The sequence below is a fragment of the Terrapene carolina genome, unplaced genomic scaffold (genome assembly GCF_002925995.2).
Source record: "Terrapene carolina triunguis isolate 2854851 unplaced genomic scaffold, T_m_triunguis-2.0 Scaffold42, whole genome shotgun sequence".
Taxonomy (NCBI): Eukaryota; Metazoa; Chordata; order Testudines; family Emydidae; genus Terrapene; species Terrapene triunguis.
The window spans coordinates 69,178,320-69,195,406 of NW_020664393.1; the positions used below are offsets into that span (position 1 = coordinate 69,178,320).

Genomic DNA, 17,087 nt, shown 5'->3' on the forward strand with positions numbered 1-17,087 from the left:
TTTTTTTTAAAATATTGTTTATTTCATCTTTATCTCATCCTTTTTTAATTTCTATTTTTTGTAAGTTTTATAATGTACATAATATATTAATATAGTAGTACATGTATATAATTTATACATAAATAAATATACATATATTGGGGGTGCGTGCTCAAAAATTTTTTACTGATAGGGGTGCGCGATCAAAAAAGTTTGGAGACCACTGCCCTAGGACACCATACCAATGATAGATTTGGATTTGTTATTATTCCCTTATAAGGGAATTACTTTCTCAAAGACAGTCTTGTACAAAGACTTAGTTTTACTCCTCGCTTTCACAATCCTTCCTCACTGTCAGTCATTTCAAATTTGTGGCCTGAAATTGCAGGTGCTCCAGATGCCAAACTCCCATACACATCAATAGTAATTTAGTCTCTGTGGAACACCTGCAGCAGCACACCCTTCTTTAAGATGAAGGAGGCATTTCAATTATAACTTTGCCAAGGTTCTTGTTTTCTTCCATGGTCCTGTGAGCCTCTACAATCCTGTGCAAAGGATAAACACTGTCAATGATTGGTTGGACATGAGGAGATCTGTCTTGGGAGAAATACGGCAACACTCTCTCTGTGAAGGCTTTCACCAGCTTTTCTTTATACTGAAGAGAAAAAATGAAAGGAGGTTATATTTTAAGAATTATTCCTACTTTTCTAATTCATGCACATATCTCTAAGTATTACCTATAAAAATGAGCATGTTTCTAAAAGATACACTACATTTCATAACATTATTGTACTGGGAGGCACTTATAATAATAGTCTACAATAGTTAAAGGATGTAAACCCTAAAGGAGAGGAATTGTTTAGGCTCCTCCAAGGAATTTAAATTATAGTAATGGGGTGACATATTTTCACAAGGTAAGTGACAGAAGCTCCATCACAGAGGCATTTAAAATAAGATTGGACAAAGGACTTGAGAGGAACAATAGTGTAGGAACAATACTGTATTGGATCCTGGGTAGAATATATCTTAGGGTTTCATATTGCTGCCATCACTGTAATATCTTCTTGGTATTATTAGTTATTTGTATTACCATAGTGCATAGGAGCCTTAGTTATGGCTTTTTTGTATACATCATAGCAAAGGAGAGTTTTGAGGAGGGACATGAAGGAAGATGATGAGTTGGTTTTGCAGATGTTTACAGAGAACTTCTCCCAAGTATGAGGGGCAGCATAGAGAAAGCACTGACTGTGAGATCCATGAAGGGACTTAGGCATTGAAAGCCGAGTATCACAGTGTGTAAGTGTTAGGTGTTTAGATAAACAAACAGAACTGCGACCCACAAAGCCTGAGTGAGGTGCCTATGCTCCCTATACAATGAATGGGGAGAGAGAGGTGTCTTTCTTAGACTGTGATCCACAAAAGCTAGCACACAAGGTGGGAAGCAACCTAAGCTAGCCTGAGGGATGTGACCTAAGACCTGCACCTCTGTGAGAGATAGCACGTCAGTCTGGGCTGCACAACAATGCCTAACTGCTAGTGATACATGAACTGGGGGAAGATAGACTTTGGCTGGCTAAGTTGCATGCAGGGCCTGAAACAAAATGGTGGGAGTGGGGGGGATAACCATTTTTACAACTAGGGGTCTACTTAACTCATAGAGAAATCACACTGGGTGGTCAGAGACCAGATTTCATGGGGGAGGCCAGATTTCATGGTCTGTGATGTGATTTTCATGGCCGCAAATTTAGATAGACCCCTATTTGTAACTTTTAGCCTAGTGGACAGGGCACTCACCATGGCTGTGGGAGACCGCTGGTTGAAGTCCCCCCTCTTCCTGAATGGGAGAAGGGATTTGAACAGAGATTAGAGATGTAAATATCGGTTTAAAAAGTTAACCGGTTAAATGATTAAAATTATATCGGTTAACCATTAACCGAGGTCGCTCAGCCTGCCGGGGCTGGGATCCTGCCAGTGTGGCCAGGGCTGGGGTCCCTCCGGCCATTAAGGTCAGTTAATAGTAAGCCTAATGCTTACTGGTTAACCGTTTACATTCCTAACAGAGATCTGCCAACTCTCAGGTGAATGCCCTAAGAATAGACTACAGAGCCATTCTGTCTTTGGTCCAATTAATATTTAAGTATTTTATTGTTTGAGTGAAGTAGAACAACTTCAATAGGTGAGATTCTGGGAGCCCCCACATCAAAATATCCCACATCTTAGTGCACTCACCTGAGAGGAGGCAGATCCCTCTTCAAATCCCTTCTCCCCCTCAGGAGGAGGAGGGACTTGAACTGGGGGTCTCCTACATCCTGGATGAATACCCTGACCGCTAAGCTAAAAATTAGAAGGGAGGTTCTCCTCTTACTCCCTCCTTCCCTCCGATTGCTTTCTGCGAACTCACCTGAGGGGTTGATCCAGTAGAGGCTGCCAACCAGATCAGTCCCCGGCACACGACTTGGACAACCAAACGCCTATCTTTCCCAGTTTGTGAATTGCTCTGAGGCATAGGCAGGAGATGAGCATTTGGATGTCTGTCATGAGACAGCAGTGCACATGCTCAGGCAGGAGATAGGCGCCTAGAGCGAGCTGCAGTGTGCATCCCCAGAGGAAATACTTAAGTGTTGAGTGAGTTTAGGCACCTACAGAGTTAGGCAGCAGCCAAGCGGGAGTTTTGTGGATCACAGTGGTGCCTAAAAATGGGACTTAGGTGCCTAAATACCCTCTTGGATCCCTCCCTCAGTATCGTCCAGGTAAAGCCAGTTTTCACAAGTGCTCAGCTCTTAGCAGCTCTCAAATCTGGGCGACTGAATGGAAGCAGAACTATTTTGAAAAATAGAACCCCAAACGATTTTATAGATATGTTCCCATTTTCAATTTCTTGTAAGTGTTGTTTCCTTTTAGGGGAAACATTTTCAGTGTACATAGATGGTACGTACAAGAGGCTAATAAAAAACCCAGTTAACACAAATCATCCCTGGTGTTACTCCACTGGTTTCAGCTGTGTTACAACAGAAATGGATGTGGCACAAGTAGTACAAGGACAATATAGTTTGATTCTGGATTGCTTTCCGAGATATATAATAAAAAATTGAGTGTTATTTGTATGGAAATACATTAATATTATACTGAATTAATACAATAATGCAATAGTAATAATACCAAGCTGGAAGGGGTTGCAAGTGCTTTGGAAGATAGGATTACAATTCAAAATGATCTGGACAAACTGGAGAAATGGTCTGAAGTAAATAGGATGAAATTCAATAAGGACAAATACAAAATACTCTGCTTAGGAAGGAACAATCAGTTGCACACATACAAAATGGGAAATGACTGCCTAGGAAGGAGTACAGGCGAGTTTCATCTTACGCTGGGGTTCCGTTCGGCGGTTAGCGCGTAAAGCGAAAACCGCGTATAGTCAAAATTACATTGAGTTGAATGGCGGGCGGAATCACCCGCACTAAGGTACAGTATTAAAATTGTTATTTTTCTCTTTTTTGTTTTTGTTTTTGCCGACCGCGTAAAGCTGAAATCGCGCATGTTAAATGTGCATAAGATGCGACAGACCTGTACTGCAGAAAGGGATCTATGGGTCGTAGTGGACCACAAGCTAAATATGAGTCAACAGTATAACACTGCTGCAAAAAAAGCGAACATCATTCTGGGATGTATTAGCAGGAATGTTGTAAGCAAGACACAAGAAGTAATTCTTCCGCTCTACTCCATGCTGATTAGGCCTCAACTGGAGTATTGTGTCCAGTTCTGGGCGCCACATTTCAGGAAAGATGTAGACAAATTGGAGAAAGTCCAGAGAAGAGCAACAAAATTGATTAAACATGACCTATGAGGGAAGATTGAAAAAATTGGGTTTGTTTAATCTGGAAAAGAGAAGACTGAGAGGGGACATGATAACAGTTTTCAAGTACATAAGAGGTTGTTACAATGAGGAGGGAGAAAATTTGTTCTTAACCGCTGAGGATAGGACAAGAAGCAATGGGCTTAAATTGCAGCAAGGAAGGTTTAGGTTGGACATTAGGAAAACTTCCTAAATGTCAGGGTAGTTAAGCCCTGGAATAAATTGCCTTCGGAAGTTGTGGAATCTCCATCTTTGGAGATTTTTAAGATTTTTAAGAGCAGGTTAGACAAACACCTGTGATGGTCTAGATAATACTTAGTCCTGTCATGAGTGCAGGGAAATGGACTAGATGACCTCTTAAGGTTCCTTCCAGTTCTATGATTCTATGAATACAATATTTTATCACTGGTATTAAAAGGAAACAAAGTAATTAGAATTACAGATTCCTGTGTTAAACTAAATAAAGATGTTGCTAGTCATCACTTGCCTCCTTTTCTCGTGATCTTAACAGACTAGTAACCAGGCTCCCTCTTTTGGAAAGCAACCTTGCAAGCAGATCTCCATGTACTTCACCTCCACCCAACAGTCCATACACAATCCACTGGCCATCAGTACTCAGACAATTGAGGTTCTTCTCCCAGTAGGAACCACCAATGCAGTCTAAAATAATATCCACTCCAGAGCCTCAAGTGGAACAGAAAGGATTTCAATAATATACTTTGGAGAAATCAAAATGTGGGATAATTTGAAACAAAACAACAACAACAAAAAACAGACTGAGACAAGTAGGTCTGTATACAGAGAGGCACAGTCCTGTAACTCTTACTTATGGGATTAGTCCCACTGAAGTCAATGTGACTACTTGTGAGTAATAACTGCAGGGCCAGGCTAAATATAAATATATACATACACATATGCAAACCCATAAACTATGCCCTAACTATCCATAGAAAGAACAATAACTTTTTTCGAGGCACAGTGGGCCGGTAAAAAAATTGTGTACATTTTTTGTGCCCAGTCAAACATTTAGCAATCCAAATGCTGGGACTTGTGCTCACAATTACTTATGGATGCAAAAGCAATGCAGGCACAATATTTGTGCCCACAACAACAACAACAAAACCAAAACAAAGGGGGCACTGCTGAAAATAGGGCCCAGTTAGACAAGTTATGTGCTGACATTGGGTCTGTCCTGCAGGTGCTGAGCATATTGAAAGCTTATTGAAACCAGCCACTTCCAAGGTGAAATGCAATAACTATATAAAGTGCATAACACTAAATAGCAGCTTAAGACAGGAAGTGAAGGTTGTCACATCTGAATAAAACTAGAGTGGGAATGATTGCTAGGTGGAACATAATTATCCAACTTGGAATTTGGCCAGGACATCATTATTCAAACTAGTCATGGGATTTTTAACACTGCTAGTGCTCAAGACCTGTGTTTTAGGCCTCATCTAGGACTACAGATTCCCCTCCCAGCCAACAACAGATGGGCCATAACAGGTTTGAGATGGGGAGGCATTCTGGCCTTCTGTGTGAAAATCAACCTCCCTGATAGGATGATCCCATTGAAAATCTAAGGGTACTTCTATGCTGCAACATTAATAACCCACGGCACTGAGTTTCAGAGCCCGGGACAATTGACTTGGGCTCGTGGGGCTTGGGCTGCAGGGCTAAAAATTGCAGCATAGACATTTGGGCTCAGGCCTGGGCTCTAAGACCTACCCCCTTGTGAGGTTTCAGACCCATGACTCCAGCCCAAACCCGAATGTCTACACTGCAATGTTTAGCCCTGCAGCCTGAGCCCCGCGAGCCCAAAACAACTGACCTGGGCCAGCCATAGCCGTACTATGGGTCTTTTACTGCAGTGTAGCCTAGTTGAAACACAACAGCAACTTCATAGGAGAAGAATGCAGACTTTTCCTAAATCATGATTATGAATACCAGTGCAATTGTTGGGTTACCCAAACATTCTCACCGTTGGTGAACTCCAGGGCCCTTTCTCTAAAATCCTCCTCCTTGTAGTTGAACCCAGCAGCTGCTCCGAGTTTTGCTGCCAGCTGGAGTTTCTCTTGTGTTCCGGCTGTTACAATGGGAATAGCTTTTGCCAGTCTAGTCAGTTGAACGGCTGCTGTGCCAACTCCACTAGCTCCTGCGTGGATCAGCACTGTCTGTCCACTCTGTACTTTACCTGAAGCAAAACATAGGGAAATGAACGACCCATTTGGGACGGCCTTCAGATTAGACATGGTTGTGGTAAAAAGTGCTCAATAACAACTGAACAAATTAACTCTAATCTGTGGATTCTGCAGCTAAAATAAGCAGCTGTTGAACACCTTTAATGAGGGAAAAAATCCAGACCTGGTGTAAGTGCATGCAGTAAAATATTGAATAGTTGCTCTGTAAGTGAGCACCATATATCTTGTTCACTGAATGAGGCAGGGGGATCCTGTGAAAAAAATAGTGTGTGATCATTTCATAGGGACTGTATCATAATGTATACGCGCAAGGTGAGAAAACTGAGATCGCACAGGCAACCTTAATTCTGGCAGTCTTCATTTTTGAGTCCTTGATTTGCAATCTTAATAACGTTCCTTTAACTTATTTTTCTGTTTGTAATTTCCTATGTTTTAAAGAAAGCAAACAGAAATTCTATTATGTGGAATCATGATGACACATATGGTTTATCAGCAGGGTTGGAACCATTAGATACACCATGCAGACATAGGTGCTGAAACTAGGGGTGCTGGGGTGCTTCCACATCCGCTGGCTTGAAGTGGTTTCCATCATATACAGGGTTTACAGTTTGGTTCAATGGCTCTCGGCACCCCCGCTATACAGATTCTTCCAGCACTCCTGAATACAGATCTCTGATATTTGAGCTAATGTAATAAATAATAGCAGTAGTAGTTGTAATCCCCTGTGTGGACCAGCACTAGACACTTTGCCAGAGGGTTTCACAGATATTTTCTGATAGAAGAGGAATGTGAGACTCAAGAATCTTAAGTTCCATTCTAGGCTCTGGGAGGGAGTGTTCTCTACTGGGCACAGACTCTTCTGCCTGTTTTCCTCAAGCTTGACCCCTTGACCTCCAACCTGTCCCTGTCGCAATCCTGTCTCTTCCTTACCCGCTTCCTCATTCTATTCTCACCTAGCCAGTCCTAGTCTCCATTCCTCAGGTTTCTTATCCCAGTCCCAGTTACCTCGTCCAGCTAGTCCTAGTGTGCCCCTCTGGAGTCTCCATTCCAATCCCAATCTCCACCAGCACTCACAGTCCTAGTCTTCCTCCCAGTTTTCCTGCCTAACTATTCCCACTTTCCCCTCCACACAGCCCTGGCACCTTATCCCCTGTCCCCTTGCCATCCAGTCCCAGCTCCCCCTCCTGGCTACTCATCCAATCTGTCTCTGTTCAGTTATCCCCCACATTCCCCACCTCAGTTCCCATTCCAACTCACCTTGTGGCCTCTCATCCAATCCCAGTGCCCCCACCCAGTTCCTCATCCAAGTCTCTGTGCCCAGCCTGCCATAGTTCTCCCACTGCATCCTAACTCCTTGTCAGCTCTGTCTCCCCTCCACCCACTTCCTTCCCCATGACACACTGAGCTCCTGCCCCTGGCTCCCATTTCCAGGCTCCTTGCCCAGCCAATCCTTGACTTTCCCCCAACTCCTAGTTTACCTGTCCTCGCACTGCCAGTCTCCAATCCCAGTCTCCCCCCTCCAGGCTCTTTGTCTCCACCCAGATGCTTGGCCCAGACCTGGCAAAGCCCACAGTAGCTCAGAGCTGCAATTGCAGGGAAAGTCCTTCATAGCCCTGGGCTGAAGTAAGCTCACTGCAGATGGAATCTCCAGAGACTTTAGATGCTAAACTTTATCAAGTCTCTGCTGAGCTTCTGATTTTTCAAAGGTTTATAACTTGGCCAGATTTGGGCAGATTTTCACAGTGATGGCAAAAGGCACATCCCAGACACAAAGGCCAAATTCCAAGTTCCTGCTCCAGTTCACAAGGGCACTAGAATGTCTCAAAATAAGGTTGCCAGTATTTTTTAACATGACAAAACAATTTTCCTTAGCCTTGTTCTTGGAAATGCCTGAGTTCTTTTGGCTAAAATTTTCAAGAATGGTTAAAGTTTGGCTAAGTTATAACCAACTGAAAAGAGGGTCTTACAATGGGAAATGTCAGGCAACCTTCATAATAGATGGTGCTCCCACTCCCTTCTATAATTATATTATCTTCTAATTGCTTATAAGCCCCAGAACATATATAATGTTAACAGATTTGAGTACAATTTTTGGGGGGTCATTTAGTGCAATCGAAAGGTATGGGCTCAACAGCCCTGGAGGCCAAAGTCCTATTTGGCCACAGAAGCCTGGGTAGCAGCAGTACAAGCTTCCCTACACTGCCCAATTGATGTTCCTCTACCAAGAAGTAGAGAGACCACCTCTAGTGTAATGACAAAAGGATAGTTCATTTTACATGGCTCTTAGTCTCTCTGCTGAGCTTTTCAGCATGGGTGCTAAGCTGATTTGTGGTAATGGATGTCTGCCAACTCACACTGACCTGCAAACAGTCAGAAACGAAACAGAGAAATTCAGTAGAATGATACTTTAGGGCCTGTCTAATATGTTCCATGTGGGATTTTAAAAATGCTGAGCATCCATCTAACTTCAATGGGAGTTTGACCTACAAATACAGCTGTCTCTGGGAACCAAGGCACAGCATGGGTGTTCTCCAACATAGAGTCCATCTACCCTATAATTCCAAACCATGCTCAGACAGTATCAGGTGACAATCATGGTGTGTGTGGACCTCCCAACATGGCTGAGTTTGTAGTGAAGTCAGACTCTTAGAGGTAGACCTTGCTTTGGGGGAAAATACAGCATTTGGAGTTAATGGAAAGCTGTAGTTCCCAGCTGGGAAATACAGATGCAAAGTACAGTAGAACCTCAGAGTTACGAACACCTTGGGAATGGAGGTTGTTCATAACTGAAATGTTTGTAACTCTGAACAAAATGTTTTGGTTGTTCTTTCAAAAGATTACAACTGAACATTGGCTTAATACTGCTTTGAAACTTTATTATGCAGAAGAAAAATGCTGCTTTTAATCATCTTAATTTAAATGAAACAAGCACAGAAACAATTTCCTTACCTTGTCAAAAAATTAAACTTTCCCTTAATTTTTTTAGTAGTTTACGTTTAACACAGCACTGCATTGTATTTGCTTTTTTTCCCCTGCTGCTGCCTAATTGCGTACTTCTGGTGCCAACATGTGGTTGACCGGTCAGTTCGTAACTCTAAGGTTCTACTGTAAAGCCAAGCCCCTTTTTGTATTCTTCCCTTTTACATATGCAATCAGCAAAGCAAGTTATTATTAAGTAGATGTGGCCAACCTTTAGGAATTTAGGTCTTGTACATCTAAGTCATGTGGACAAGAAAGGTCAAAGGGCTAGACGGATGGAGTGACATAGAAAAAGCTCTTCAAAGGCAAGTGACATTCAAATCTGGGCAATGAACAGAAGAAAATGGCAAACTGGATTTGCAGATACATCACTCACCTACAAAATGCAGCAACTGAAAGGCTGTTAGCCAGGCTTCAGGAATGGCTGCAGCCTGAACAAAAGTCATATCATTAGGGATCAGCATCAGATGACCTTCTGGCACAGTGACGTATTCTGCCTGGCCACCCCCAGACAGCAGAGCCATCACTGTATCTCCAGTTTTCCACTGACCCTTGCAACCAGGTCCGAACCCAGCCACAAGTCCAGCTGCTTCTAAGCCTAAAATGTCACTTGCTCCTTTTGGGGAAGGATACTTTCCTCTCCTCTGCAAAAACAGAAAGAATAATCAGTGCAATGAACTGCAATTTGATCTGCCACTTAACCTAATCTCTCTTTATTCAGTCTTACTTCAGAACCCCCCTAGGTTTTAGTTCTGGTCACATCATGCAAATACATTTCAATCCAGGTCTTTTTAGGATCTCCCATTCTTGGTGGTATTTTTAGCAATAATTACACTTCCTTTTTTAGGCTGAGCATGCTTTGTTCTTGAAACTTTATATGTCTGTAACCAACTGGTGAGTGTGTTACAGGTTCCCCTCAGTGCTGATCTGCTGAAGATATGAGTTATCCTCACTTGCTGAGCTTTAGCACAAGCTACAGACACTCATGCTTTTAGCTCTGGAGGTCCCTGGTTCAGTCCCCAGTGTATCAGCCAAGACGTTGGCTACTAACGTATGTTTTAAGAGGTAGGTAGAATGTGACTACTTAAATTGGAATTTAGCCAAGGTACTAGAGTTAACACCCTTATGTTCATGAGAATGTTATGGGAATTTTTAAGTGACCACGAGTGACTAGAGCTTGTTTTAAATTTTAAATTTAAATTTTTCATCTCATCTGAAAGGAGACACCTCCAGGAGCACAGTGCCCCTGATATCATAATGGGTCATAGGTTCAGTGAGGACTCGGATGAAGAAGTGCCACCTACTGAATCACCAACCACCTCTTTTTGCAGCACTCTGAGCTTTTCCTTGGAGATCGCTCATCAAAGTGCTAACCAGGTCCAACCCCTCTTAACTTTTCAGATCTGTCAAAATTCAAGCCAGACTCTTCTGTTACTCAAAAATTGAGTCTAAGCAATGCAGTGTGTCCCACAGGTCTATAAGTCGTCTTAACAAAGACATACCTGGAGTAAGTCAGCCCTGTTCAGAGCACTGGCAGACACTTTCATAAGGACCTCTCCTTTTCCTGGATGTGGTTTCGGTACCTCTTTCACATATAGATTCTCTGGGCCTCCTGGCTGGTCAAAATAAGCTGCCAACATTTTCTCTGAACCAATACAAAAAGGAAAGCACTAAAGCAGGTGTATTTGGTTGTCACTAGGCAACCCATGTTCAGCATTAAGACGCCAATTGTTGATATCCATTCATAAACCTAGTCTGCCCCAAAGACTCCACTGTGCACAACTTGGACAATCTAGTCCAGTCTCCGGCATAAACAACGTGGGATGGGGGATGGTGGCTGGTACTACAGGAATAGGAAGGTGTTAAAGTTAATGCATTATATTCAAACCAGGACAAAACATTAATTTCAAAACAGTCATCTAGTGACCCACAAAGTTAGGGTCACTTTGCATGAAATCAGAGGTCCCAATCCTGTAGGGAGCTCTGTGTGGATGTGCCCCTCATGCAGCCCCATTGACTTCAAAGGACTCCATGTGAGTGAAGAAATCCACCAGCATCAAGCTGATGGCAGGATCAGGGGATCAGTGCTCAAGTTGCCAAGGTACATTGGCCTGTAAAATAATTGACACAGACAAAGAGCGAAACATAATTTTAAACACCTCAGTAGAGGGAGCAAGAATAATTTATTTAATATGTATAAAGTTTTATCTAACCGCAGATTTGTGATTCAGCCCTTCAGCTGCCAATGTAAAGACACAGTAAAACAGCAGCAGGTTGATTTGAGACAGAAAATGATTATAGGTTTAAAAACCTCCTGATTCATTCTTCTTAGCAGGAGATTCCTCTGTGCCTGACTTGCTCTAGGAATCTCATGATTTCTCCCACTAACTGTTGCAGTCCTGTGGGTGCTAGGTGACTTTCTCTCCTCATATGATTCCTTGATTCTTGATTCCTCTGCTTTGGTGGTATCTGTCAAGATGTGAAGCGTGCACAAGCTGGTACAGAGTCAGCCTGCCTGGCAGATTTGGGTCAGAAAAGATTCTCCATTGGTGCAATGGGAAGGGCAACAGGAGATGGGAAATCACAGAGGTGCTCATCTTCTGTATTATCTACTGAGTGCCAACCGTGTGCCCAGCACTGTACAGAATATGGAGGAGAATAGATCACTGCCCCAAGGAGCCTGCAGTCTTAGGCCCTAATCCTGCAAACTCTTAAGCATATGTAGGACTTTACTCACATGGAGTTGTCCCATTGATTTAAAATACAAATGTTACCAATGAATGTTATTTTAATAGAACTACCCACAGGACTAACATTATGCAGCTACTTAAGTGCTTGCAGGATTAGGGCCTAGGATGACAAAACAATACACAATTGAGACACACAGAACACCGGGAAATTGATTCACCACATGTCACTGCAGGGGTTATTTTATGATGATTAAATATTTCTCTAAATGATTAACTCTCAGCTGCACTAATCAGGCACAGAAATTGCAAAGAAAGCCAACCCTGAAATAATGGGAGTCTTACAGAGCTCCACCAGACACCTTCCTACAAGACAGTTTGCTCCTGCTTTCCGCATTTTCATCTTTATTGTGCATGTTAAAGTGAATGATGAAAATTAGCAGATCAATGCACATCATCAGTGTGAAATTTAGTCAATAAATAAATAAAAAATAAAGATGTTATACTCATTCCTTAATCCCTCTATCTTTATCCATAATTTTTCAAAACACATTTTTTACACATGCTTTTTCCTCTTCTTTGCATAGGTGAAAGACTCATACAGACATCACAGTAAAACACTATAGTGAAACTGACTATTTACAAAGTGCTTTCAAATGCACAGAACTGGAATACATAGAGAATATAACATTTGCTTCCGCTCTAATCCTTTCAGTCACAGTAATCTCGGGTTGGTTTACAACAGAGATAGGTAAAAAATAGGTAGATAGGTAAAAAATTTGTAGAACAAAGTAGCATTTAAAAAAAACTGATGATGACTTCTCTTCGGCCCACTTCAAACTAGTAAACATCCAAGCAAGCACATCTTTTACATGTTTGCCTGATTGTCAGTAACTAATTAGGACAATAAAATTGACCAAAATAATTTAAGTAATGTAGATATTTGGTTCCTGGGTACAATTTAATACTCACCTTTATCCTGCATTCCAAGAAAGGTTTTCCACACACACGGAGCAAAAGTCAATCCCTTTCTTCTAAAGCAGTTTGATTTCACTTCCTCCTTTCCGAGCCCTGCCCCTAGAAGAAGTTATCATCTAACACAACAGGGTGGAGAGGAGAAAGAATGAGATTGTATTTTATATTTAAAGCAAAAACACATACAGAATTCAAAGTCAGAGATTTTGATCAACTTCTACAAACAAACATGTTTTTGCTTCATCAGTCTGATTCCCGTCATTGTGGTAATCAGACAGAAATCTATATCCTTCTTCCCTATGTAAGCAAAGGGATTTGGTCCAGTTCCTCTCCTTTTTACAGTGCTGCCTGTTTGAATATGAAAACACTTTTCCCTAGGCAAAATGTTTGATTGTTGACCTGGCTTCTGGACTCTGAATTCTGCAAGCTGGGTTTATTTAACAAATTGGTTTTAACTGTTGAGCTTGTTGGGAGTATAAGGTAGGAAACTGAATCACAAGTCCACCCAATTTAGGCTTAATCAATTTACACCTTCATTTATAAATTTTCAGACAGAATTATTGTCATGTATAGTGTCAGAACATATATTTATGCCTGACGGTAAAGAGATAAAATTTTATCAGGGCCATAACTAGGGCGCGGCGCACGGGGCAGTCACCCAGGCAAAAAGCCATTGGGGCGGAAAAATGGGGTGGCGTGGGGGGGGATGCAGGGTCACGTGTGTCCTCCCATTTCTGCCTTCCATTTAGCACAGGGGTTTACAAACTGTGGGGTGTGCCCCCCACAATTTGAAAACTGTTGCCTCCTGCCAGGAGCTGGCGTATTGGAAACTGATGGGAGCCGCCAGGTCTGCTCTTTATGGCTGGACCTCCCCAGGCAGGGCGGGTGGCACAGCCAGTGGTGGCACAGCCACTGGGCCAATGGGGCCTGTGCCCAGGGTCCACAGCCAATTGGGGGGCCCTGGAAAAATGAGCACCCCCACGCCCCGACCTGCTCCACCTGCCCGGTGCTCCTGCCTGGGAGCGGGATTGGGGCGCGCAGACTTGCCCCACTCTGCCCACCCCCGCGCCCCAACCCTGCTCCCCCTGGCAGGAGTACCAAGCAGGTGGGTGGAGCAGGGCAAGCCCCCGTGTGCTGACCCCACTCCCCCCCCCGGCAGGAATGCTGGGGGGGGCATCAGGGACTGCAGGCGGAAGGGATGGGGAGGGACCCCCACTAGCTCTGGCCCACGGCCTCACAAAACTGTAATCTGCCTCTGGGCACAGCTCTGAGCTGTGCCCACGTAGCCGAGCTGCCATGAGATGCTCCCTGAGATGTTTGCTCACTGCTGCCCTGGTGCTCAGGGGATCAGGGAAGGGAGGGCTGCCAGGCAACCAGCTAGCACCCTAGCTCCCATAGCGCAGAGAGCCAGGAGTCCAAGCGTGCCGGGCGGCTCCCACCACCTTCCAATCCGCCGACTCCTGGCAGGAGGCGACGGTTTTCAAATTGTGGGGGACCCGTCCCACAGTTTGAAAACCTCTGTGCTAAATGGAAGGCAGAAATCTGAAGGTGCACGTGACCCCACGTGACCTCCCCACATCACCTCTAGGGAGAACAAATATGCTTGCTCGCCCATGGCACTAAAATGCCCAGTTACAGCTCTGGATAAGATGGAATAGTTAGGTGTCCGAACCCGAGATGTGGATGGCCAGGCTTACTGGGAGAGCAGTAGCAATCAGGCTTTGTGCTTGGTGCGGTGGCACTCCGACCATAGGTCACAGCCAGAATCAGGAGTCAAGAGCAGAGTTGGAACAAGGCAAGCACAGGGCTGGGAACAAGGCTAGGGCAGGCTAAGGCCTGTGGAGTCAGTGACCACTATCAGGCAGAGGAGAATTCTAAGCCATAAAGTGACTTTGGCAGACTAAACTGCTGTATCACTTATGAGTGTTATATACCTGCCCTGGGAGTCACCAGACCAGCTCCTGGCTTGAGGATTGGCTGGAGCCTAGCACAGGAATGACTCATTACTGCATGTGGTTTAATCAGGTTCTAATTCAGTGATAACTCATCACCTCACAGTAGGGGCCTAAGTTACCAAATTCCTGAGAATCAGGAAATTCTCCTATACTTCATGATGGTCATTGCAGCCTCTGATGTCTGGTCCTTCTGTCTCATTCCTTCAGTTTCTGGTCCACTGTTTCTCCAGTTTGGGCCCCTCCTTCATGAAGATTTTTATGTACTTACATATAACATATTCATTCTCTTTTCTCTAATCAGCATTAAGCACTCTCATAAAATATGCATGCATGCTGTTCAATTTACACAACTTTTGCTGTATATACAATTTCCATGTCATTTTGTTTTCATGCCATCTTGCCCTATTTTTTTCCAGTATGAAGGGATTTTAGTATTACAAGGTTGTGTATTTATCATACTAATTAACTTTTCCTTTTACCTAAAATCTTCCAGTGCAACATATCACTTTTGTCCTGTCAGCAGAAGCGATAGTTAAACAAACCAGCAAATCTATGTAAGAGGGAAAAAATGGCAAAACAACTCTCATGCCAGGAAAAGTTAGGCTGAAGCCTTGGTCTAAGTATTATCTCATCCAGACTCATTTACTATCCATAAAAAACGGTTACTCACCTTCTCGTAAGTGTTGTTCTTCGAGATGTATTGTTCATGTCCATTCCAATCAGGTGTGCGCGTGTGCATATTAGCCAGGAGATTTTTCCCCTAGCAGTATCCGGCAGGTCGGCCTGGGCGCCCCCTGGAGACGCGCCTTCATGGCACTCAATATAGAGTCCTGCCGACCTGCCACCCCCTCAGTTCCTTCTTGCCGGCTACTCTGACAGAGGGGTAGGAGGGTGGGTATTGGAATGGACATGAACAACACAGCTTGAAGAACAACAGCTACGAGAAGGTGAGTAACCTTCCATCGCTACCAGAAAGGCTACCTTGTATAAAAGAGAGAGACCATCTACACCACAGATATCTTTCACATACATTAAACAAGTAACTAGTAGCAGAAGTAGGCTGTTATCCTCTAGGTGAACCAGAAACTAGAGGGGGACACAACAACCTCTATTAGAGGATTATACAGCTATTTATGAGACAGCAGTGGAATGTTGGATTTCTGAGTTCTGTTCCTCATTCTGGGAGCAAAGTGGTGTGATAGTTATAGACACCTCTGCTGTTGATTTAATTCAATCTGAAAGGCAGTGTAGATGAAACTTGGAATTGCTATATTTGTCACCAGGAATCTAGCTCCAGATCTGCCTGAAGGGACCTTCTACAACCTCTCAGGTAACATATTGTTAGAAGAGGGGGATGATAGTTGCCTTTCTTGGGGTAGGCCTTGGGCTAGGCCTTGCTCAGGAATGAGAGTTGTGAATTGCACAGCAATATTAACAGTACTCAGCAGAGGTAAGACCAGACTGTGACTCCTTGCTTGAGGTACCCAGAACTATGAGACTCTTGCGATTAATAACTGGCTAACTGACAGATCTCAAAAAAGTAGAGAGACTCATCACTGAATGGGAGTTTCTAGTGGAATTCTGCAGGGATTGGTTCTAGGCCTGTAGCTATTCAACATTTTCATCAACAATCTGGAAATAGATAAAATCCCAGCTGATAAAATTTGCAAATGACAGAAAGATAGTCAGAATGGTAAATAATGATGAGGATGGGGCAGTCATACAGACTAATCTGGGTTGCTTGGTAAACTGCGCCCAGTCAAACAACATGCATTTTAATGGAATCAAATGCAAACATACATCTAGGAACAAGGAGTGCAGGCCATACCTACAGAATGGCGGGCTGTATTTTGGAAAAAAAGGACTCTGAAAGGGATTTGGGGGTTATAGTAGACAAGCAACTCAACATCAGCTCCCAGTGTAATGCTGTGGCAAAAAGGGCTAATGTACTTCTTATGGCAGTGGTGAGACTTATACTGGAATTCTGCATACAGTTCAGGTATGTACATTTTAAAAAGGATGCTGGACAATTCTGAGGGGGGTGCAGAAAAGAGCCACAAAAATGATTCAGAGGCTGGAGAAAATGCTGTACAGTGAGAGACTTAAAGAGATCAATCTGTTTATCTCATCAGAAAGAAGATTGAGAGGCAACTTCATTACAGGTGAATGCTACTTTGTTACGTGAGTAACTTGACAGGGAGAAAATATGGGTACTAAAAAGGTCTTTAATCTAGGGGAGAAAAGCATAACAAGAACCCATGGCTGGCTGGAAGAGGAAATCAGACAAAATCAAAGTAGAAATTAGGCACAATTTTTTAACAATGAGGGTGATTAACCATTGGAACAAACTACCCAGAGCAGTGGGGAGGGGGTTCTCTTTCTCTGGATGACTTCCAGTCCAGACAGGAGACCTTTCTGGAAATTATGCTTTAGGCAAACACAAGTTATTGGGCTCAATGCA

The 17,087-nt window shown here is 43.3% G+C and overlaps 1 protein-coding gene across 1 annotated transcript; it reads right to left on the reverse strand.

Moving 5' to 3' along the window:
* Window positions 1-204: 204 nt before the first annotated feature.
* TP53I3 (tumor protein p53 inducible protein 3) lies at window positions 205-12,744 on the reverse strand. Its single transcript, XM_026653218.1, has 6 exons — window positions 12,669-12,744; window positions 10,512-10,654; window positions 9,386-9,653; window positions 5,811-6,023; window positions 4,320-4,516; window positions 205-634 (listed from the first exon to the last, which is right to left on the reverse strand). Exons 1-6 carry the CDS (start codon window positions 12,679-12,681, stop codon window positions 446-448), a joined length of 1,023 nt encoding a protein of 340 aa, XP_026509003.1. The 5' UTR covers window positions 12,682-12,744; the 3' UTR covers window positions 205-445.
* Window positions 12,745-17,087: the final 4,343 nt, after the last annotated feature.